At 38.1% G+C, this 25,652-nt stretch overlaps 1 protein-coding gene across 3 annotated transcripts in view; it reads left to right on the top strand.

Moving 5' to 3' along the window:
• Positions 1-25,652, top strand: part of LOC144437568 (uncharacterized) — a 78,046-nt gene that overhangs the window by 15,744 nt on the left and 36,650 nt on the right. For all 3 annotated transcript variants that reach the window (XM_078126550.1, XM_078126542.1, XM_078126533.1), the window contains exons 2-4: positions 5,564-7,812; positions 15,742-15,834; positions 16,712-16,816. In XM_078126550.1, coding sequence (XP_077982676.1) covers positions 5,564-7,812; positions 15,742-15,834; positions 16,712-16,816 — 2,447 coding nt within the window. The remainder of the gene's footprint in view (positions 1-5,563; positions 7,813-15,741; positions 15,835-16,711; positions 16,817-25,652) is intronic.

Below are 25,652 nucleotides of genomic sequence, written 5' to 3'. Positions count from 1 at the left end.
GTTCTATAACATACATGTGCATATTCATTGTTGTTGTGATACGATCCAATATGGCCGCCTGGCAGCCATTTTGTTTGCAATTTTTCTATGTCCAAAGCCATAACTCAGGCATGCTTGAACAGATCTCATTCAAAGTTGGTATTAGGACAGTGTTCTATGATATACATGTGCATATCCATTTTCGTCGTGATACAATCCAATATGGTTGCCTGGCAGCCATTTTGTTTGTGAATTTTCCATGTCCAAAGCCATAACTCAGACATGCTTGAACAGATCTCATTAAAAGTTGGTATTAGGACAGTGTTCTATGACATACATGTACATATTCATTGTTGTCAAGATACGATGCTATATGGCCGCCTAGCAGCCATTTTGTTTGCGAATTTTCCATGTCCAAAGCCATAACTGGTACTCGGATTTCGGAGAGAAGTGATTTACTAAGTTATATTAAGCATTTTTATAGTAAGCTTTACAAAACAACTTCTCCGGACATGAATGACCCCGTTATCAATACAAACTTCTTCAACGTAAACCGTATTCCTAAATTACGTCCAGAAGATGCACAAAGTTGCGAAGGCATACTTTCAAACAAAGAATGTTATGAAATATTGAAGTCAATGCAAAAAAATAAGTCGCCAGGCTCGGATGGCCTTTCGGTAGAATTCTATTTTGCTCTATGGGATGATTTGGGAGACCATTTCACGGCCGCCCTTAATTATGCTTTTAATCAAGGCGAAATGTCTACTTCGCAATGTGAAGCGGTAATTAGTTTAATTCCAAAGTCCGGTCAGACGCTTGAAAAAATCAAGAACTGGAGAACAATATCACTCCTCAACATTGACTATAAAGTTGCTAGTAAAGCAATTGCTAAGAGAATGGGCAGTGTGGTTTCTTCAGTAATTCACCCTGATCAAAGGGCTTTCATTAAGGGTAGGAATATTGCAGAAGACATTCACCTTATTCGTGATTGTCTTGAGTACACAAAAATGACAAATATCCCAGGTGTCGTACTACTTGTAGATTTAGAGAAGGCATACGATAGCCTAGAGTGGCCGCTTATGTTCAAGTCTTTGAATCTGTTTGGGTTTGGTCCCTCGGTTATTAAATGGGTTAAGGTTTTTTACCCTAATATAAAAAGTTGTGTTTTAAATAATGGTCACTCCACCGGTTGGTTCAGTCCTTCTAGAGGTATTAGGCAAGGGTGCCCCCTGTCTACGATCCTTTTTATTATGTCAATAGAGCTCCTCGCCATTGCTGTCAGAAATACCGAGGAGATAAAAGGGGTAAAACTCCCTGAAAACAATAGCACAAAATTGGCTTTATTTGCAGACGATATGTCAATCCTCCTCAGTGACAAAGATTCTGTTATTGCATGTTTATCAGTTATTCAGCTGTTTTCTATTTGTTCAGGTCTTAAAATCAACAATGCAAAAACAGAACTTGTTTATATGGGCTCCCTGCGTAAGTATAAAGATAAAATATGCAGCTTGACCCCCACTTCAGAATCAGTTAAACTTCTTGGAATCTATTTATCATATAATAGTACGGCAAACTTAGAGAATAATTTTGGTAAAACTGATTCTACTCTGAGGACAAAGCTAAATATTTGGTCTAGCAGGGATATTGGGTTTAGGGGTAAATCCTTCTTTCAAAGACTTTTGGGATTTCTCAGTTAATTTACCAAATGTCTTCTTTAGTTATTCCTCAGGATATCAAATTTGCAGCTCAGAAACTTATTAATTCTTTCATTTGGAATAATAAAAGACCTAAAGTGAAATGGAGTACTATGATTGGTCAAATTTCAGAAGGGGGTCTTAAATTACCATCAATAGCCATTACTGATCAGACAATAAAAGTGATGTGGCTAAAACGCCTTTTAGAATCTACTGCTTCATGGTCAATAATTCCTAAATTTTATTTTAATAAAATTGGTGGTCTTAGATTTCTTCTTTGCTGCAACTTTGATCCCTCTTGTTTAGGCTTAGGTCACTTGCCTTTGTTTTACAAAGAGGCGTTAAACAGTTGGTTTACTCTTTCAAAAGTATATAGGAAGAAACCGTCAACCAGTCTTGATATAGCTCAGGAGATTATTTGGAATAATTCACATATTAGGATTGGAGGAAAATCAGTGTTTTATAGAAGGCTGTATGATCAGGGTATACATGTATTATACATTAGGGATCTGTTTGATCCCTATGGTAATATTCTCTCTTGGAATGATTTCAAACAGAAATTCCATGTTCAAATTGACTTTTTATCTTATGTTGGTTTACTAGATGCAATCCCACGTAAATGGAAGACAGAGATGAGATCACATAGTCCCAATATTATTCAAACACCTAATGTGAATCGCTTTGTTCCGAAAGTTGGAGGAAAACTACTTGATAAGGTTACTACAAAGGAAGTATATGATTTGTTATTACACTCTGTTTTTCAAGCCCCAACGGTATTGGGGAAATGGGATTCCTCCTTTGATTGTTCACAGTTTGACTGGAAAACTATATGGAATCTTTCATTTAGGGTAACCACGCAGCCATTTTGTTTGCGAATTTCTATGTCCAAAGCCATAACTCAGACATGCTTGAACAGATCTCATTCAAAGTTGGTGTTAGGACAGTGTTCTATGACATACATGTGCATATCCATTTTCATCGTGATACAATCCGATATGGCTACCTGGCAGCCATTGTGTTGGCGCAGTTTTCATGTCCAAAGCCATAACTCGGACATGCTTGAACAGGTCTCCCCCCCCCCCCCCATACCCGACCCATTCTTTATTGTTGAATGGTTTATTCCATCACGTCATCTTGAAGAGTAGGCATGTCCCATGTCCAATGAGGAGACACAACATGAGTAGGCATTTTCCATGTCCAACGAGCATACACAACATATCTAAGTCTGTTTGATTTAGGTTCACAAGTGTTGTTGCATGATCAGAGTAGTGATATCAAGAAAATGACAACATAAACTGCCAGTTCCTTAAAACCCAATCATAGCGGGACTATGTCATTCTCAATGACTTGTTTATGTAGTCTTTTACACAGTTTACAATGTCTTCGTACTTTTATTGTTCTTAGTACCACTTTAACGTGTAAGATTATATGTACATGTATGCTTTTCTGTGTTGTTGCAAGACAAATTAGGGATAATAAAGTAACAAAGTAAAGTAAAGTAAAGTATACAAGTATACAAATGTACCGTGGTAATCATGCATACCTGCATGTACCGGGTATTGTATGATATTTCAAAACCAATGTGCATGTCACCATATGCTTCTACAGTAACTCTTGAACTCCTTCGGGTAGGGGTTGAGCTGAGCTGCATACTTCAAAACCAGTGTGCACGTCACCATGTGCTTCTACATGTACAGTAACTCCCGAAATCCTTCGGGTAGGGGTTGAGCTGAGCTATCATATGTACTTCAAAACCAAAGTGCATGCAGTTGAGTGGTGAACAACGATCGGGTCTTTAGGTCTAGCGGTAAATATCATGTCTGTCTACAATGTCTGTCGATGTCATCTACTGAAGATTATTGTTTGAATTCACCAACAAATATTGAAAGACTTCAATAAACTTTCAATCTAGAATTGATTTCTCAGACGGCAACTTGCAGACAGTGTACCAACCAGTGTGCCCTCTAATGATAACTAAATTTTGTTGTTGTTGTGACTGTGAGTCAAAATTATAAACACTGGCATTTTTTGTGAGTCACCACATAGTAAGAGATTGGAGAACACCAAATTTTGGTGTGTTACTAGAAATAATGTGCATCAGTGGTACAAAATGTACGTCAAATTGGCTTAGAGGGCACACTGGTACCAACATGAGCGACACATCATGTAATCATGTGTTTCAAGCACATGTGACCACAGTCCCTCTATCACCTTGTGTATCAAGTACATGTAGGGACCTCAGTCCCTCTCACCTCATCGCTACGTCCAAGATCGAGGACTGCCTGCTGGATATCAAGAAGTGGATGAATACCAACAAGTTAAAATTAAATGATGACAAGACAGAAATCCTGCACATAAGATCTCGATTCAGTCGTTCCCAAAATCACATTCAGTCATTAAGCGTTGGGGACAGTACCATACATCCAGTGGATTATGCTCGCAATATTGGGTTTTGGTTCGACAGCACCCATGAATTTAAACAACACATCATCCGACTCTGTAAGTGCATTTATTTTGATATTCGCCGCATTGGATTCATTCGTAAATACCTTTCCCAGCAGACCTGTTTAAAACTTGTCAACGCTACTCTTTCCTCAAAGCTTGATTACGCTAATGCCCTATTATTTGGACTACCGTCATCCAGCATTAATCTATTGCAGAGAGCTCAAAACTCTGCTGCGCGGCTAATTGCACAAGTGAAGAAACATGAACACATTTCTCCGATTCTGATGAAATTCCACTGGCTCCCTGTAATATATAGAATCAAATTCAAGATTTTACTTCTTACCTACAAAGCTTTGAACGGCACCGCACCTGACTACCTCACTACACTCATCGAACTTAATAAACCAACCAGATCTCTCCGCTCAAGTGACAAAGTTTCTCTTAAAACTCCACGAACAAGACTCAGATTCTATGGTGATCGTTCTTTCTCATATGCCGCTGCTACCTTGTGGAATGATCTTCCAAGTCATATTCGTTCAGCATCAAGTACTGAAATTTTCAAATCTAGGCTAAAGACCTACTTTTTTGAGAGAGCATATTTAAGTGACACTCTGTAAAGCGCCAGTGAACATTTTAAATGGATACCAGGCGCTATATAAATCTGTTATCATATCATATCATATCACCTTGTGTATCAAGTACATGTAACCACAGTCCCTCTATCACCTTTGTATCAAGTATATGTAAGGACCTCAGTCCCTCTCACCTTGTGTACCTGTATGTTATTTCTATTGCCATCAATTTGCCAAAAATGTGTGCTAGCCCATGTAAAATGATGCCCTACTACTGAAATCGCTTGTTACCATAAAAAGTGAGACAACCAGTTTATTCACAAAGTTGGGCAAGTGAAATTGAAACCTTGACAAGTGACTTTTGGAATTTGTTTAGGCCTGAATTTGTGTGTACATTATTCCATACACACATCATACATGGATCACCAACATATACCCACACACACACACACACACACACACACACACACCAGTACAGTGATGTCAATAACTATGCCCCTAGTTCTATTACAACTGTACTTACATTTTGTATTGCTTCCTTTAAAAAATATAACAAGGCCCCTAGTTCTACTACTACAACTGTACATGTACCGGTACATATTGCTTCCTCGTTTACATTTTCTATTTTATTTTATTTTTTATGTATGTTTTATGATTGTTTTTATGTGTACAGTGCCTTGAGATGTCTTTTTACATGAAAGGCATTTTTAAAGAAGTACATATTATTATTATTATTATTGTTGTTATTGTTATTATTAATTATTGCTATATACACCTTTTCTCATCATGCTAAAATTTCATTTCAAGAATTATTTTTGCTTTTTATTGTTTGTAAGTAGAGGTATAATAATACTTTATTTCTGATAATTCCAGGTGCTAATTCTAGCCAGAATCTCTGGCCCCTTCAGCGGCCAGCAGGTTTTGTTCAAGAATCAGGTTGCAGTCTCAATATTGTTGGACTTGATGAAACACATGGCTGTTACCAGCAATCAACTTACCTACATGTACCTAACCAGCACACAAGTCCACCTGTGGTAGACAGGGATGTAGGTGCATGGCAGCACAATCAGGCTAAACAAAATCACAGATGGTATGGTAAATCAATATATGGTGAAAACATACCACAGACAGACACATCAGGTTACCACACATATGGGCAGGGTAGTTGTCAATATGGAATGTCTTACAAAGATATACCGGTAGTACCAGGATTGGGATATCAGAGCCAAGGAGAGTCAAATACATACAGAGAAGTTTATGACAGAAAGAACAAATCTTCACATCACAAGACATATTATGAAGAGAGTCATGGATCAGAAAGATATAGGAAGGAAAAAATGCTAACAACTAACCAGGAAGCTGAACACAGTAATCAGTCATACAAGAGAGAAGAGTCAAAGCATCACAAAGGTGAAGATGTTAACAGTACCAAATCATACACAACTATTTCATCTACATATGACCATAGGCAGGATGTCTCTACATCAAATCGAGAAGCCAAGGAGATGTCTGAACATTTTATTCATCGATCACATGAAGATCTCCAGAATGAGGTGAAACCAGATAGGAACAGAAAGCAGTTACATAGAGATAGGGCTGAGAAGTCCTTAGCAGCTGGAAATTCCCTGAATAGTAAGAAAATATTGGCTGGTTCTTATGGAGGACACAAAAATGAAACTCAGAACTTCACTGGATATGAAGGTGCATTTGATGGACAAAACAAGTCCTTTGGCAATGAAGATCACTATGGTCAAGATATTTATTTGCTGAGACCTGAAGAGAAGCCAAGAGCTCAATCCAAAGATCCCCGTGATGAGCGGCAGGGCAGTTTTGCCAACAGATATAGAGATACTGTGGACAGCAAATCTGGCAAACAAATGCACAGATCATCCAAACTTCAAAATATGGGACTTTCTGAGAGACACCATAAGTTAACTTTATATGGATCTAATGATCAAAAAGTGAATAATTCAGACAAGAAATATGAATTAGTTACACACACAACATCTAATTATGGTAATCCAAGACAAGTCCAATCTGATGGTAGAGGAAAAGAGTTCTTTAAAAGTATATCATCAAAGTGGCCAAAATCACTATCTCCTCAGACGCCAACTATTGCAGTCCCTACCATAAGTTCATCACCACCAAGGAAAAAGAAACGTGTCCCTTACAGATATGAGATAGCACTACTTGACAAAACTAAGTTGAATGATGATCAGTACCAACAGCATAAAAAACCTGATAAATATTCTTCAGAAGCTGTTGATGTGAGAGGTGTAACATCACAAAGTGAATTACTTCACCAACAGAAACTTCTTATTCAACAGTGTCTTGATTCTGAAGACCTTGATTCAAAAACTGCCTCAGAATTAGGAGCAATTTATTCATCGTTATCTAACCTGCAGCAGTTGTCCAGCCAACATAAAAGCAGTGTAGGTGCTGATTGGCCAGGGAGTCAGAATCCAGGCAATGCCAGTTGTGGCATTGGATGGGGAAAAAGTAAGGAGTCTGAGGACTTTAACATGTCTAGTCAGCTGAAAGGCCAAGGGATGGATGTTGACAACACAACACTACACAGAGTTGAAACTGCAGATATAGATTCGGCATTCCAAATGAAGAAACTTATTGAAATGCGACTCTCTGCTGGGAATATGGATCCACATTTGGCATCACAGTATAGAGAAGTGTATTCGGGTGTATCTGAGCAGATCAAGCACCATTTGGAGATACAGCAAAAGGAATTTGAAGTAACAAGACAACTACCACATACATTACTGAATACAAGCCAGCAGTATAGAAGTTCCTTCCCTGGATCTGGTCACTCTGACCAGAGATTTCATGGTGAGGGGTTGTTCCATGGCGCATCAAAAACAGGTCTAACAGAGCAGTATGACACGGAATCTAGTGTTCGTGGTTTCTACCAGGATCTATTTTCAGAAAGTAAGAATCTACACCATACTCAGTGTGATTTGAAAGATCGCCGAAAAGTTGTCCTCAGTGTGCATGATGATGGTCATGGAGAAGGCATTCAAGATTCAATGCAAGGCAGCACAAGCCCACTGAAGTGTGAAAGAAATCCAACAATCAATCGATCAAGGGATAGGAGGAGAAGAAGAGAACGGGTATGGTCACTTTTAGCTTGACTATTTTACTTATCTCCTTTTTTTGCATACAACTTCTAGTTAGAGTGGTAACCATTTGTTTCCTTCCATAAGGAAGGATATATATTAGGGGAGAACAGTCTGTATGTGTGTCTGTCTGTCTCTGTCTGTGTCTGTATCACCATTTTCTAAAAAAAGGCTGTCTTAATTCAAATAAAATTTGGTACAGGTGTTCCATAGGGTAATGGTAAGAACTGATTAGGTTTTGGTAAACAGCCATGAATATTAATGAGCAATTTATGTAATTAATGATTTTCGGTAATTTGGCTATATCTCAAGAATGCACACTTATAAATTCAATATAATTTAGTACATACATTGGCGATACCAAAGTGAATCTGTCCTGAAAATACTCTTGATGTAGCTTTTAGTTCTAATAAGTTATTGGCATATTTTTGGTAATTAGATCTATAGGCCACAAAAAAGAAAAGCATTGATTCTGGTCAGGATATGTTGTCTAAAGTGGTATGACAACGCAAATTTAAAAAAAAAAATTGTTCATGATTAGTTCTGCAGTTGTCTTTACTGAAGTAGCAATTAATGTAGGTAGAGTTATTTTGTGTTTTTCCTCAGATCTGTAGACTGTTTTGGCTGGAAAAACATGGGAAAAAAATCAAAGTGGGGGTACATTATGTATTTCAGTGATGTGCACCGACCAGAAACAATTCTTGTCTTGGCCTTTAACCCTTAAGATGCCATAGACTTTCCATGCAAATGACCCCCTAGGCCAGGGACTGTTTAGGTTGCACACAGTTGTACACAATGTTTTGATAGTGATCATTTTACACCAAAACAGGTGGGGTATGGTCTCATCTACAAGTATATCAATAATTATGAAATATTGAATTTTAATTTTTTTAATTTACATGAATGTATGGTCAGTAACTTGACCAAGAAATTGGGGAAAAATTGGTATAAAACACACGTTTTTGGTCATAAAAGCATGTGAAATTTAGTTTTTTGATAAATACAAGGATTACAATTGGAAATTAGCTGTAAAAATTAATAGACAGTCAGTAATCTGACAAAAGACAATGATGTAGATCCTGCCACATGATCCTGCTGTAATGTAATGTCTTTATCAGTTCATGTAAACCAACACGTAGGAGTAATCGTACGGCATGCAGCATTGGTATCTGTGGTTTGTCATTGGCAGGATCGCGCGATCGTGGGACCAGCCATTGACGACGTCAGTCCAAAAGTTGAAGTTATAGGAAGGTTTTCAATACGTTCTAGGAGGACAAAATTTACTCCCTCAAAAACGTAAAATTTTTCATCATCATCGCTACCACTGTCTAGAAATTGTCGAGCGAAAAACTCTCTGTCTTCTGGGTTTACTTCGTTCAATATATTAGCATAATGTAGAAGGTCAACATACATATCCATAGTGGCTGCCATATTAGGCATTACTAAGTAGGCGCTATTTGCATTCGGCAGCAAAAAGTGAGAGAAATCGAACACGTGACTGTTTCCCGCCTGAATAACTTAATATTTAATAAGATAACATCGTGTACATCATTGCTTATTATGGGTATAAGGGCTGGACAGCGATAAACCCATTACTACGTCACTTTATTGACTGCATATGCTAATTACCCTGTTGTCGTTGATATCAATGACGTGGCCTACAGTGCAGAAGTGCTACATCGCACGCAGACATCAACGACACGGCATCACAAGGGTTAAAACTCCTTCTACAGTAATAGCTTTGAAAGCTAAACATTACATGGTGTGTTTGGCCATAAGATCACAATCATGCTGGAGAATTTGCCAACATAAGTTCATGATCTTTTCACTATTTCAAATTGAAAATCTTTTTACTTTGTTTGATACTCCCACATGTTTCTGTTTGCTGAAAGCACATGAAGCATGCATGAGAAGAGACAGTCAAGCCAGGTCAGCTTCATCATCTGGGTCAAATCACCAGCTTTCTACCAAAAATTCATGCTGGAGAATTCACCAAGATAAATCCATACAATCTCTTCTTCAATCAAAATTAAAAATCATCTCTTTTTTAGATATAATTTTAAGTATCTTTTGATATTGAGGGTGAGTTTGCTGCCAAATCACATTTATTCATATTAACATATTATCATAACAATGCAAATGAGATATATATGAGGGTAAATGTTGTCACTGTGTTGCAATGTTGGGCTCTGTACTCAGTGCTTTAATTGGGTCAAATTTTCTCTAGTTTTCTCACATTAATTGGCTTCGTTCTAGACCTTTCAAAGTATTCAGGTCGCTTGTATTAAAAGGTATGTATATCAAAATATATATCAACAAGTTTTGTCCAAATCTGATTTTTAGATTTTGAGTAACCAAACAAACTTGAGAACCATGGAAATTCACTTCATTGTGGCGTGCATCACAAAATTCTTGAACTGAGTGTTACATAAGGGTATTGCCATAAATGAGTTGTATAGAATCAAAGTATAGAGAGGTATCATGCTTACCATAAAGTATGTAAACTTTCTGATGCGTACTAGTGATGTTATGAGGGTTTGAATTTTGTTTATTATTTGCCATGGAAACGAGTGTACATATCCCAGGTATGTATAATAAAATATACTTTCACAGTACCATGGCCACAGGCCTAACGTGCAGAAATCAATAATATATACAAAAAAACTGTAAATGTAGAGGTTTGTTGTGACAAACAGCAATGTCACATACAATCCACGTAATAATAGTAAATAAAGCCAAAATTAATCTAATCATACTTTGGCGTATACGGAAAGCAAAAAATACAAACTTTGCTAAATTATTCTGAGTATGTACATGATTTATTCTCATCAAAGAATGAAATTTAGATTGCGAAGGAGGTTCAAAGAAATATTGTGGGATATACAATTCTCTGAATTGTTGATATACAGGGCATATTAAACAAAAAATGACATTCATCTTCAATTGAATTACCAATATTACAAAAAATACATTATCTTCTATCTCTTAATACACCATCTCTCTTTCCCTTTCATATCGCTAAATTGTGATTGGAAGCTCTAAATCTACCAAGAGTTGGTCAAAATATCATCTTATCGATATTTGAAATATAACTTTCATACTGAAGAGATTTGAAATGTTTGTATGTGTCAAGATTTGGACTTTCTGACAAACCATTGACCCAACCCTGACCATCTATATCACGACATCTCTGCTTGAAGAGATTTAAAATTAAATGTTTGTCTCCCACTCTTTGCATAATCTTTACCTCCCCAAACCCATATGAAAATAAAAGATTGTTGATGTGCTCAACAGTTCCATCCATTTTCAGTGATATTGACTTGATACAATGATGAATATACCTAGAATTGTCCATATTTAGTCCCCGCGGACGAAGTCCGGAACGGGGACTTATGGATTGGGTTCCGTCTGTCCGTCCGTCCGTCCGTCCGCAGCCGTTTCTTGGAGATGCCTGGACCGATTTTTTTCAAACTTGGTACAGGGGCAACATGCTACATATGCATGGCATACATATGCACGTCAATTTGTTTTATGATACGATCCAATATGGCCGCCTAGCAACCATTTTGTTTGCGAATTTTCATGTCCAAAGTCATAACTCAGACATGCTTGAACAGATCTCATTCAAAGTTGGTATTAGGACAGTGTTCTATAACATACATGTGCATATCCATTTTCGTCGTGATACGATCCAATATGGCTGCCTGGCAGCCATTTTGTTTGTGAATTTTCCATGTCCAAAGCCATAACTCAGACATGCTTAAACAGATCTCATTCAAAGTTGGTATTAGGACAGCGTTCTATGACATACATGTGCATATCCATTTTCGTCGTGATACGATCCAATATGGCTGCCTGGCAGCCATTTTGTTTGTGAATTTTCCATGTCCAAAGCCATAACTCAGACTCCATTTTCATCGTGATATGATCCCCCATACCCAACCAATCCTTTATTGTTGGAGGCATATTCCATGTCCAACAAGCAGACACAACATATCTAAGTCTGTTTGTTTTAGGTTCACAAATGTTGTTGCGTGATCAGAGTAGTGATATCAAGAAAATGACAACATAAACTGCCAGTTCCTTAAAACCCAATCATAGCGGGGACTATGTCATTCTCAATGACTTGTTAAACAATGTCTTCAGTTCTGGCATGGCATATATATAGCACTCAGCCGAGTAACTTCACTGTCTGATCTTCATGTCACTCACTATGAACCTAAGGCCTTTTACTGTAACAATCTTGTAACTGAAGCCTGCAACAAAATGCAACCATTCGAATTCTCTAATTCCTTCAACATGCCTGAAGCTTTTCTATCACAATATAGAAGGCTTGTTCAACCACTTCAAAGATATGCTTATCCACACAAACAAACATAATGCTGACATTATTGGTCTTGCTGAAACCTGGCTACAACCTGAATATCCAAGTACAAACATTCAAATATCAGAATACAACATGTTTCGTCAAGACAGACGTGATGCATACCACTCACCTCAGTTCACCTCTGTCAGATCACAACAACATGGAGGAGTTGCTGTTTATCTCAAAAACCACATACAGGCTCAAAGAATTCAAATACAAGTACCTACCAACATAGAACATGTTGCGTTATTAATTCCTGAGATGTCTCTCCTAATAGTCTGTTTATACCAAACCAGCTTGTTCCTCAGCAATCTTAGCCAACTCATTGCATCCATGCACACAATCACTGTCAACCAAAAGTTCACCCAGTTGAGAAATTCATGTCCAGCTTCCAATTCAACCAAGTTGTTAAAACAGCTACCACACTCAAAGGCACCCTAATAGACCACATCTATGTTAAATCTGCACATTCACCTAATGGAAATGCCCATGTCATGCAAACATATTACAGCTACCCTACCATGGTCCTGTAATATACCAGATGTCTCCCAACCCTTAGGTATGTAACCCTGTTTCACTGCCACACTATCCTACCCTCAATATATTCACTATCAGCCAATTTACACCAATCCAAACATCATCTAATTGCCTCTTCATGTCCCCAACTGTGCCCTGAAACTATGCTTTTGCTTGCAAATGCATACCAGTTTCTATACAATTTCTAGACATAGAAAATTTATTAATATCCCAAGAATATTCTGCAAAATGAATTCTTGAAACAAGAAAAAGAATAATATTTACAAAGCAAGACTTTCAAAAACCAAACTTTCATCTCTTTAAACTTTTATTTACTGAAAAATATATGTTTAGAGACACAATTCAATAATTATTAAGTTTCCAGATACCTCTCTGAACACAAGTATTAAATTGGTCAAATAGCAAATAAATAAAAATAGACCTCTGTGCAGTTACTTGATAGTTATGTCTTGCAGAATGAGTAAAGGTAATAAGTCATGCATGGTATCTGTTCCTATATTTTAATGAATTTTCCCTGATTACCTAAAATTGATATCACAACTAGGCAAGCCCATAAGCTCGCACACAGTAGATTCATTTGTGACCGACTGCCTCACGATGATATTATAGAGTAGTGTAGTACCTCTGTGTGGAGAATGCACATAGTGAATAGCATGTGCATGGCATTGCGTATTTGTCATTAAGCCGCTTTGCGGCCAATACGTGAGCTATTGCTGGCATCTTCTGTTGTTACTATGTACTATGTCATCATTTGCTTGGTGATAGCGTTCAAGTTCCCATTTTCTTTATTTGGTACTTCATATTTTTTACATCTCCATTTCTTTTTAATTTTTCAATTATTTAGTTTTAATCACCTTCATTTCAAAAAACTACTGGTCTTGATCAGTATGACAAGCATAAGGTGAATCATACATGTATTTGTTAATGTCTATAGGAAAGAAAAAACATGCTACATTGTACAAATGTATATTGGAGGACAGCAGGACATATGCTGTCATAAAATAGCAAAGCTGTTTCCCTCAGATGCATGAGGTCCTTTTCATCTACCTGCCTTGTGGTCTGTACTAGCTATATTCTTCAAGCTATTCCTGTCACTACAATTGCTTGATTTGTTGAAAATTAGTCCAATTTTTAGGCAAAAATACTGTAAACCTAGAAATGTTCGCGTAAGATTTATTTCCACTAATTTCGCTACAAAACAAAAACGCGAAAATAAGTAGTAGCGAAAATATATATTTCTGCATAATGCAATGTACCAGTATGGTTATTAGTGAAAATTAATCTTTGTGAACTACATGAAGACTGTAAAATCGCATAATTTTCTAGTCGTGAAAATATGCAGGTTTACAGTATAGCACATGTACATGTACATTTGTACAAGTATCCTTTTGTCCATGCTTCGTCTTAGTAATAACATAGAAATGATGCTATCCCAAAATGCACCAGGATAAGCTGTCCACAACAAATAGAAGCATGGGGTAATGAATATTCATGACTACTTGTCTCAAGCTAATTGCATTCCCTTGACTTTGATGTCTCTGTACATGGTACTCTAAGCTTCCAAACCCTTTGGCCTCTACTATTCAAATACACCTTGTACAGAATACACACATACACACAGGATTCTGTAGGTTTCTATAGGCATGAATGTCTATATAAGCCAACTTACTTATAGGATTCTATAGGTTTCTATAGGCATTAATGTCGATAGGGAAACTCACCTAGAGGATTCTATAGGTGTCTATAGGCATGGCTGTCTATAGGCCAATTCCTCTATAGGATTCTATAGGTTTCTATAGGCATGAATGTCGATAGGCCGACTCGCCTATAGGATTCTATAAGCTTCTATAGTCATGGATGTCAATAGGCCAAATGGCCTATAGGATTATAGGTTTCTTTACTGGTAGGCATGGATGTCTATAGGCGAAATCGCCTATGTGATCCTATAGGGTATTTCTGTAAGGGTCTGCAAACATCATGATCAACAGGAAGCAATTCACCTGGATTTGTCAGTATATATTTACTAATGCTATACCAGTGCTTAAAGACTTGTTGCAGAAATTAATTATGACATAATTGGCAAATTACACGTAATTGTAATGTGGCAAACTAGAATGTCCAGCTACACAACTGTAACATTGTATGTACCACTCAAATTGACAAATCACTTTGCCATAGCTAGTCTACTGGGGCCTTCCACATGCCATACTTCCATTAGAGAACTTGCAATCCAGACTGAGTGTGCTCAGATACAAATGACTATGGGATTATCTGTGGTTATCATAATACATAATCTGGAGCTACTGATAAAATAAAACCCCCACAGTGGTCAGGGTAACTATGAATTGAATACTATGTGGTTACAAACCAATGTATCAACATTGTTTACAGTACTAATTGATTTTAAGTATTTATTATTACATTTCCCATGATGCAATATTCAACATGGCGGGTTTGCAAATTGCCTATCATCAGAAAAATAAAATATTGTATTATTTGACAGATATTGGTGCTATTTGAAACCATCTTTTGGATGAAATGTTATTAAAGCCAATTTCTTTCAGACCTGGCAGTGTAGAGGGGACAAATGTACATGTATGTCACTTTGTTTCTTTTCAATCATTATCTGTGACATTAATGTGATGTCTGTGTTTTCATCAAAGACTTGTATGGCTCAATTTTTCTGAGACTTTGATATGGTTGACAAGTTTGTAGTATAATTGCTATGTAATCTATATTAGACTACATTCAATGCATTGAAAACATGGTGCAAATATTCTACTGTTAGTAAAATGCTGAAACATGTCCATAGAATTCGTATTGATAAAATATTATTAGGGAGCCAATATTCTATTATTGAGTGTTTATACAATTTTGTACTCAGTTCTACATTTTTGCCAGTAACACGTATGGGAAAATGGTCATAAGGCTTACTTTTTTACCCTCATGTAAGCATTCAGTTTTGTTATTTTAGTGTTTGATAACATCATTAGTAATGGATTGTTTTTATCTTTTACCAGCAATTACTACGTCACAAGTTAAACCATGAAGTGGAAAAACTTGGTCATGACTGGCAATGTACAATCTGTGAACAGAAATTGACAACTAACAAGGTGAGATCATTCACAAAGTCCTCATTAGTAAAATCAAATTTTATATATTTTACAATTGACTTCGTCTGTTCATACACCTGCATATCTCTGACATGCAACAGAGATATCTTTCAATCTTGGCACAAAAGTGACATTTATTATATTGAATTTGCTTGATTTGCATATGCAAAGTTGACAAATGGTGGCCGTATTTGTAGTAACAAATCAATGTTACTGCATAACACAAAAACTGTAGTAATATTCCATTCAAGTGTCTGACCCAACATTATCAGGGGCAAAGTTTCTTTTAAAATTTGACCTTTTACCTTGACTTAAAGGTGACTTAAAGTTTAAGACTATAACTGTTCTAAGATCTTTAATAATGTATCTTTGGTTGACTTTGGTTTGAGACTCTAATTTAAATGTACAAATATTAGCCTATTTATGCTGCTACAGGTATATGACTAGAATTGCAAACTGCTGATAATAGGGTTTGAAAGTCTCCATGTATAATTACACTATCAGGTTGTTGATTAGTCAGCACAGTGTCACATAATTATGATCATTCAAATGAAGGGATATATAAAATGGAGATGAACACGTTCAGCTCAGATGGACAAGATTAAGACTCTGTATATGTAAAGTGGTCAGGGTTCAACCAAAGGTCATTCTTCCAATTTCTGCCATCAGTGGTCCATTTAGGGTCCTATTTCCCTATGAACAAAAGGCTATCTCTCTTCCTTTCACTACATTTTCTGGGAACCACTGAGTGTAATATTTACAGTATTCTTTCATTATGCATATATCTGCATTATTTTGTTTGTTAATGTTAAGTTGTGTCTGTCTCAGCTTCATGTGCACATATAGGTTTACTGTATTCTAATTGTTATATCTACAGGCTGTTGACGATCACATCAGAAGTATGTCACATCTACAACAAAGGAATAAGTTTGAAAGATTAATAGAAGAGTCACTGGACCTGCTACAATGTGAAGACCAGGCTGTAAGTTTTCAATCTAAACATTACAATTACGCAAAATTGTTTTCAGATGTTTTCTTCAAATTTAGTCTATTGCACTTTTGACTTACATATGCACGTCAATTTGGTTTGGGATATGATGCAATTTAGCCGACGTAGAGCCATTTTGGGAAAAAAAATGTGATTTTTGGTCATAAAACTTTAAACTCCAAAACTACTGGGCCAATTCAGTTGAAATTTCTCATGTAGGTGTCTTGGAATGAGCAGATATAAGTTTGTTTAAGACAAATTGACTGGGTCATTAATATCCAAATTGGGTCTAAAATATCATTTTTAGCACAACTGAACTGATCAGGTTCTGTACAGACAAATACCCACCTTTCAGCTTACTTTTGGGTGTCCCTCTGCTTCCCCTTGTTTATTGCCAAATATAAATTAATGCCCCGGCACCCTGTGGCCTGTCCTCCCAGTGGTCACATGACCTTGACTAGTCAATCCCCAGTATTCCTTGGCAAATCGACTAATTTCGTAGAATAGCTAAAATAGCTAAAGGACTCTGCGAGTTTTATCCTCTTGTGCCAAGATTAACACGAGATATCCCCTATTAAGCAGTGGACACTTCGCTGAATAACTAAGGATTTCAGCTAAGTCGTTCCTTTTTATTCTTGTGTGTTGTGTCTACGGTTTCGTGGACACTTTTTTTTTTCCAAGTTCGTTGGCGCCTCATTTTGTATCGGGCGCCATTGTTGTACTTGTTATTTTTTTAGCATTTGAACTTCCTTCACGATGTCAGGTCAGTCTCCCATAAGTAAGTGGCCACCTCCCACATGATCTTTGTGCGGACTGCAGATCCTGTCGGCCCGTCCAGACATGCGATTTCTGCAGTAACTGGACTGATCATCAATGGAAAAAGTTTTCAGAAAGACGTGGTGAGATTGATGACGTCATCCCTCAACGCACGTCTTTGCTAGTTGAGCGGACTTCCTCTACGGTAAGTACTTCCAAAGAAGGTAAGTCCGTTCTCCTTTTCAGGAAAACCGCCTTTTTCAAGGCGACAGTTTTACCTCCAGTAGGGATCCTGGGGTGCCTGCGGTTGTCGCCGCACCATCCTGGTTGAACCCACAAGAGGATTTATGATCTGCGGAAGCCGATCTATCGCCCAATAGTATTACCTCCCTCGGCGTTCCCAGCCCGATGACGGACAGGTTCGCCCAATCAAAAATACGATCGTTCAGGGAGAGGCAGAACTTATCCCCACTACGGAGGTCAGGGACATTTCCTTTGGTCAAGGTCAAACCCCTGCTGCCGTACGTAGTAATTTACCACAGGCGGCAAATTCGAGGGGGCAGTCCAGATACCGGACACCCATCGATTCTGTGACCGACCAAACAGGAGTACAACCCGGAGTTTATTTCTCTCCTTGGGGACACTCCTACGTTCCTTATAACCAATTTCCTGTGACAAACCCTCAGTATTTCCATCAGTATACAAAATTTACAAAACCCCTCAATTCCAACTACAAGACAGCAACCACAAACTAGTGGATACAAGCGTCGAAGTCAGAGTAAGAAACGCACCCGTAAACCCAGACAAGTTCAGGGTCAGGCTGCAAACACTAGGCGCATGAGTCAGCCGAGTAATCCGTCCACTTCCTTGACCAATCAAACACAAGGGTCAGGAAGTCATCAGCAGTTCATTCAGTATGGCATCCCATACTGAATCTATCCACTCTCAACAAGTATCTGTGAGTGCCCAAATTCAAGATGGAAACAGGCCGATCCGTTCTCATCTCTATTTAGCCAGGCGAATGGATGGCATCCATAGATTTGAAGGACGCCCGCTTCCACATTCCCATTCACGAGTTGTGTCATCATTTTCTCCGATTTGCAACCAACGGTCAACGGTTGATTGGGTGGAGTAAATCTTGGGATCTCAACTTTCACTCCTCAAAGTGTCAAACTATCACAATATCACGTCAAAAACAGCTAATTCATTATGACTATAACATGAATGGTACCATACTATGTCGTACTAATTCTATCAAAGATTTAGGAGTTGACATTTCCTCCACTCTGTCATGGAACAACCACATCAATAGAATCGTTAGTAATTCAAACAGTAAATTAGGCATGATTAAGCGTACATTAGGTTATAATTCTCCTCAGAATGTCAGTAAGATCTTATACACTGTTTTGATTAGGAGTGGTCTTAAGTTTTGTAGTTGTTTGTGGGCGGGCACATCCAAGCATAATATTCAGATGTTAGAAGGGGTACAGAGAAGGGCCGGCTACTAAGTTCATTCTACATTATCCCGACCTAAATTATAAAGATAGGCTTACTCAACTAAATCTTTTACCCCTAACATACAGAAGGGAAATGGCAGACTTAACACTTCTTTATAAATGTAAATTTGGGTACAATGACATCAAACTAGATGACTTTGTCCACTTTAATTCAGTTGAACGGGATTACCCCAACACAAGGTTTTCGACTGATAAACTTAAACTCAAAGGGCAATTTAGCCAGACAGAGTCATTCAAAAATTCATATTTTAATAGAATTGTACCCCTCTGGAATCTGCTCAGTCACGATAGTAGACATGCGGAAAGTGTCTCTGCTTTTAAATCTGAGCTTTCATCGTTTTATCACCAGAAATTTATGAATTCTTTTGAATCATTTGATTTTTGTACTTGGTCGTCTGTTTGTAAATGTCGTGACTGCAAAATTTGTTGATGCCTATGTATATGTTATCATTTTCTGTGTTTGCATATTTGCTCTTTTAATTTATTTTAGTTAAATTTTTTGATGTTGGTTGGACACAAGTAGAGGTGCTCGGCACCTGTTTGTTCATTCCATTCACAGGCTATCTTTTGTTGTTATAGTTGTATTTTTATTGTTTGCTAGTTCCCACTTTTTTGTAATATGTGTGTTTTTTCTGTCTTGTCTAGTTACATTGTTAATATTTTTTCATTATTGTGTAAATCTTTTTTTGCCTGTGATGAAGAGTAATAAATAAATAAATAAATAAATAAAAAATAAATAAGTGTTTGAATACGTAGCACTACCGTTTCGCCTCGCAACAGCACTGAGAGTCTTTACTCGGGTAGTTTCCGCACCGGTGACCACTCGCCATGCGCGCGGTTTTCTAAATCCTTATCTAGACGACTGGTTGCTACACGACAAGAAAGTTGAACAGCTACATCGCTTTGTTCGAGACACCCAGATTATTCTGAGGTCTCTCGGATTCCTTCTGAGTCCCGACAAATCGATTCTAGTTCCTACTCAGGACATGATTTTTATCGGGATGCATTTTATGACCAAACAGGGAAAAGTCTGTCCACCATAAGTGCGAGTAGACAAGATTGGATTGTAGTACTGGTAAGGCTTGTAGTGAAACAAACCCACATACAAGCCAAACTATTTCTGTCCCTGTTTCCCTGTTGGGTTTGATGAATTCCATCATCGACGTTTCACCATGGGCATGCCTCAGCTCTACCTGTTTGCTCACTGGCACCCCAGTATCCAATCAGCAGAGTCTACGGTTCCCATCCTACCACCCCTCTTTCCCACCTACAGTGGTGGTTGGACAAAGAGGCAATGTTTGAAGGAAAACAATTGTCGAGTTGGAAAACAGATATTTCTCTTTTTACCGATGCGTCCAAGGTGGGATGGGGAGCCCATCTGGACCACCACTGGACCTAAGGTACTTGGGATCTACCATCCAGCCTCCATCATATCAACTGGTTGGAATTGCAGGCAGTTATTCTAGCTCTTCGCCAGTTCGAACACCTGGTGTCACACCGCCGTGTGCTAGTCAATACCAACAACACAACATTGGTGGCTTACATCAACAAAATGGGCGGACCAAGTCACCGACCCTATGTTATATCACCTGGGACCTAATGTTCTGGTGCAAAGACAGGAAGATAACACTAAGGGCGCGGCACCTTCCGGGGAAGCGCAACAGGATTGCAGACGCACTCTCGCGCTGCATCCAAGTTCGCCCCACGGAATGGGAGCTTCCACAGAATGTAGCCAATCAAATCTTCATCAGGTGGAACAAGCCAGTAGTCAACCTGTTCGCGACATTTCTCAATCGCAAACTGCCTCTCTTTGTATTTCCAGATCTCAGAGCAATGGCAGTGGACACCATGTCATTCAGTTGGGATGGGTTGGAGGCCTATGCCTTCCCACCTCTACCCCTACTACCACTAGTCCTCAGAAAAATTCAAGAGGAAAAGTGTGTACTATCTCTAGTCGCTCCACTGTGGCTGAACCGCTCGTGGTTCCCAGTGTTACTGTCTCTCCTAATAAATCTCCCATGCAAACTGCCCCAGAGGGAGGATCTGTTGTCACAGGGAACGAACATCCTTCACCCGCATCGAGAGACATTCCATCTACATGCATTCAGATTGTCGAACGATCTCTCATTGCAAAGGGCTTTTCTCGCAAGACTGCCCAGTCATCGCAAGACCCCAGCGTGCGAGTACCCTTGGGGAAAAGTGGAAGAGATTCTCTAGTTGGTGTAATCAACGATAGATTGATCCACTCCAAGTTACTACACAACAGTTAACTACCTTTCTGTTTGAACTGTTTGATGTACAGAAGTTACCTGTCCAAACCATAATGGTATACCGCTCAGCTATTTCTAGTACCATTAGGAGTGTTGGGGGCCCAGACTTTGGACAAAATAAGATCTTATCTAGTTTGATAAGGAACTTCCACATTAAGAGACCACCTTGGCCCATTTCGGCTCCCCAGTGGAGTCTGTCTCTAGTATTCAACGCATTACAATCTCCCCCTTTTGAACCTCTATACCAGATTTCGTTGGAATTTCTCACACTTAAAACTACGTTCCTACTAGCTCTTGCTTCAGGCAGTCGTAGAAGCGAGATCCATGCTCTAGATATTGAATCCAGTGGCTACAACACCAGGTTGTACTTCGGGCTCATCCTAAGTTCATTGCTAAAAATCAGGTTTTAGGTTTTCCGTGGCTTCTCCCATTATCATTAAGGATTTAGCCACGCTGGTGGGAAGGGACCGAAAAGAACGTCTTTTATGTCCAGTCAGAGCTCTCAAGTGGTACTGTAATCACACTAAGGACATTAGGGGCGATCGTACCCGCCTGTTGGATTGTACAACGGCCGACATTTCTAAGTGGATAGTTAATACTATTAAAGTAGCATACAGTTCTTCCACGGCTGATACACAGGCACTTTCGAAAGTTACTGCTCATGAAGTTCGTGCAGTGGCTACTTCCTGGGCACTCTGGTCTGGTGTACCTGTTAAGTCAGTCATTGAGGCAGGAACCTGGTGCTCTCAGAACTCATTCATCAGCTTTTACTTGCGGGACGTGGCCCAAGAGGCAGTCAGGATGTCTGCTCTAGGTCCTATCAGTTCGGCTCAAAATGTTGCTATGCCTTTCAGTGTGGAGACTCCCTCCACCAACTAGGTGTCGTATTCTGGGCTTACCCAAAAGTAAGCTAAAAGGTGGGTATTTGTCTGTACAGAATTGTAATTTCTACTGAAATGAATTTCTGTATATTAGACTAATACCCACCTTTTACGCTCCCACCCTCCTCCCCACAGTCTCCAGTCCTTGTAACCTTCGGTTATGTTTAGGACCAAGGAATATTGGGGATTGGCTAGTCAAGGTCATGTGACCACTAGGAGGACAGGCCACAGGGTGCCAGGGCATTATTTATATTTGGCAATAAACAAGGGGAAGCAGAGGGACACCCAAAAGTAAGCTAAAAGGTGGGTATTTGTCTGTACAGAACCTGATCAGTTCAGTTGTGCTAAAAATGATATTTTAGAACCAATTTGGATATTAATGACCCAGTCAATTTGTCTTAAACAAACTTATATCTGCTCATTCCAAGACACCTACATTAGAAATTTCAACTGAATTGGCCCATAAGACTATAAGACTAATACCCACCGTATTAGTCTTATACAGAAATTCATTTCAGTAGAAATTACAATTCAGTAGTGCTATAGGCATGGCAAAGTGTATGTCTGTCTGTGTGTGTGTGTGTAAACAACTTAAAGTAAAAACCGCGGGATGGATTGCCCTGATATTTGGTATTACCGTGGATGTCTAGTTGGGAATTTGTTCAATTCAAAATGATCTTGCCACCTTTGTGTGATTTGGGTAAAAAAATGTGATGTTAGGTCAAAAAACTTAAACTCAAAAACTACTCAGCAGATCACTTTGAAATTTGGTGGGAACATTCTTAAGGGTGTTTAGATTAAAAATTGTTTATGACATGATGATCTCATAAGTGATATGCAAATTAGGGCTGAAATGTGCCTTTTGGGTCAAAAATCTTTCATTCCAAAACTACTGAGCAGATTAGGGTGAAATTTAATGGGGATGGATCTATGGGGGTATATATGAAGCAATATTAAGCATATAATGATCTCATTAGTAATATGCAATTAGGTGTAAAAATGTGAATTTTGGTCAAAGATTCATATCTGTAAAAGTACTTGGTCAATGAGACTGAAACTTGGTGAGATCTTTCTAGAAGTGTTATTCTGCCGATTTTCTTCAAAACATTTTCAAAATTGGCCCTAGCATCCGTGACCACGCCATTAGCAACAACCATATGGCAGTATATTTTAGTTAAAAAACATCATCTGGTAGGCAAGTGAGTAAACATGTATGCAAATATCCCTAGTAACCATGACCACGCCCATAGAAACAGCCAAACAGTGGTGTATTTCACAAAGATAACAGGGATTCTTAGATAAGTGAACAAACATTCAAAAAATATATGCAAATTATACTTTCTTTATACTTTGTCATGTATTTGTTTGTAAATTTTATTTACAGTGTCTACAGGAGACAGACTTGATTAGCAAGTAGCTATTTTTTTTGGTCTCCTTTTACCTACCTCAAAACATGTATTATTTATTCAAAAATGTATGCAGATATGTCTAGCAATATGCACACCCATAGGAAAAGGCCAAATGATTGCGTATATCGCAAAAATAACAACTGGTTTGGATAGGCAACTGGATAGTCATCCAGCAAATGAACACCTATACCTAGCATGGATCAGCATGTGGTTAAACCACAGGGGGCAGCGAGCATGTAACTGATTGATCGATCGATCGATCGGTTGATTTATTGATTGATTGATTTATTATTTGGTTGAATGATTGATCGATTGAATGATCAATTTTTGTGGTGCAATATAACTTATTTTGTGTGTGATATTGATCAATTCACTCATTGAGTTTTAAAACTATCTCTTTTTCTTTCCCTGGTTACTTTGCTCTCAGCTATATCTCAGACCACTAGCAGTCTGCGGCTGTATGTAATTCTCTCTTTTCTTTATTGACTTAATAAAGATGCCTTGTCCATTTTTCTTCTCTTATCTAAATTAAAACATTCCTAAATTTATAATTGGTGAGAGATCACTTACATTAACAGTTTGCTTTATCTCTCATCTGCTGGGAGATTATCACACTGGACAAACATTCGATCATGCATAAACTAGTAAGAAAGAGAAAAGGGATGTAACTCCAAACCATCGTTGATTGAATAAACGTGATTCTGGAGTAGTTTTGCAATGAATTACCAAATAAGTGCTATGATAAGTCTTCCATAGGTAAGATAAGTAATATTGACAATGTAAAGGTCAATCGAACATGTAGTTTGCATTATATCGCCGACTATTGTTTGTGTGACTCGATGGTAAGACCATCACCGGAAGACGGAAATACAAACCTTTGACCCACACAGAGGCTTCGCTTTGTTTATCGTAAACATATATGCATAAAATTCCCAACGTTCTTGGGTGCTATGACATGAGGCCAGGGTGCTCAAACAGAGGATATTATTTACCATATTGATAGTATGCTATCGGCTTTGACTTCTCTGCAAGTTGGTAAAACGGCAGAGTCATTTTAAAACTGATGCATAAGAAACGAAATTCGTTCGTTTAACTCCCCTTCCATGGACCAATCTTCACCAAAGGGAAAAAATGAACGACCTAGCTGTCTTATACAATACACAATATGTAGCTACTTCCTATACTGTGACATCGAAAATACAAGATAAAGTTGCAATTAAATTTGTAAAACAAGTTGCTATCTCTGAAAACATACTTTCAACGGGACAAGTTAGATTTACCAGTACTCATGCTTTTATAGTCTTCATGTTGATTCTGTAGTTTTGATTTGCATGTTTCCGTAATTTACACACCTAGATGACGCAGGTAAAAACCATATTAAGCACTTGTTTCCTGAGATATGTATCAGAATATGTTTCTATCAGAATACAATAAAATGTCGATAATATTGGCATGTTTAGCCACTCGCCCACTTACACTCACCAAAGGGGTAAAATAACGTGGTGCACTGCATGTTTACCATAGGCACTTGTTTCCCCGAGATATATATCAGAATACAATAAAATATCGATAAGAGTGGCTTGTTTAACCAATTGTATATGAAAGGGGTAAAATAACGTGTTTCTGTGATCACGCAAGTCACCATGGACTTCAGTGCGCGATCACCGAAATGCGGCGATGAACAAATTGACAGCGGCTTTCACGCGTTTCAGCATGTGAAAAATGTACAAATCTGTTTTGAATTACTTTGGAGTAATTACACTGACAACATAATTACTATAAGGAATTACTATACATGTATGATCTGACTGTATCTATTGCTGAATAATTATTCTAGACGATAAAACTGTTGATTTTCACATTAATCAACATCAATAGATTGATCAACCGGTGAATGCTGAAATAAATAAATTACAATGCTGTAATAAACCAAGTGACTGTTTGAACGAGACTTCAGAGTTGACATCAATGAGTAATATTGTATCGGTAGTTTCCAG

Source organism: Glandiceps talaboti, chromosome 1, assembly GCF_964340395.1.
Source record: "Glandiceps talaboti chromosome 1, keGlaTala1.1, whole genome shotgun sequence".
NCBI lineage: Eukaryota > Metazoa > Hemichordata > Enteropneusta > Spengelidae > Glandiceps > Glandiceps talaboti.
The sequence above is the reverse complement of the archived record's forward strand: the minus strand, read 5'-3'. Positions and strand labels throughout refer to the sequence as shown.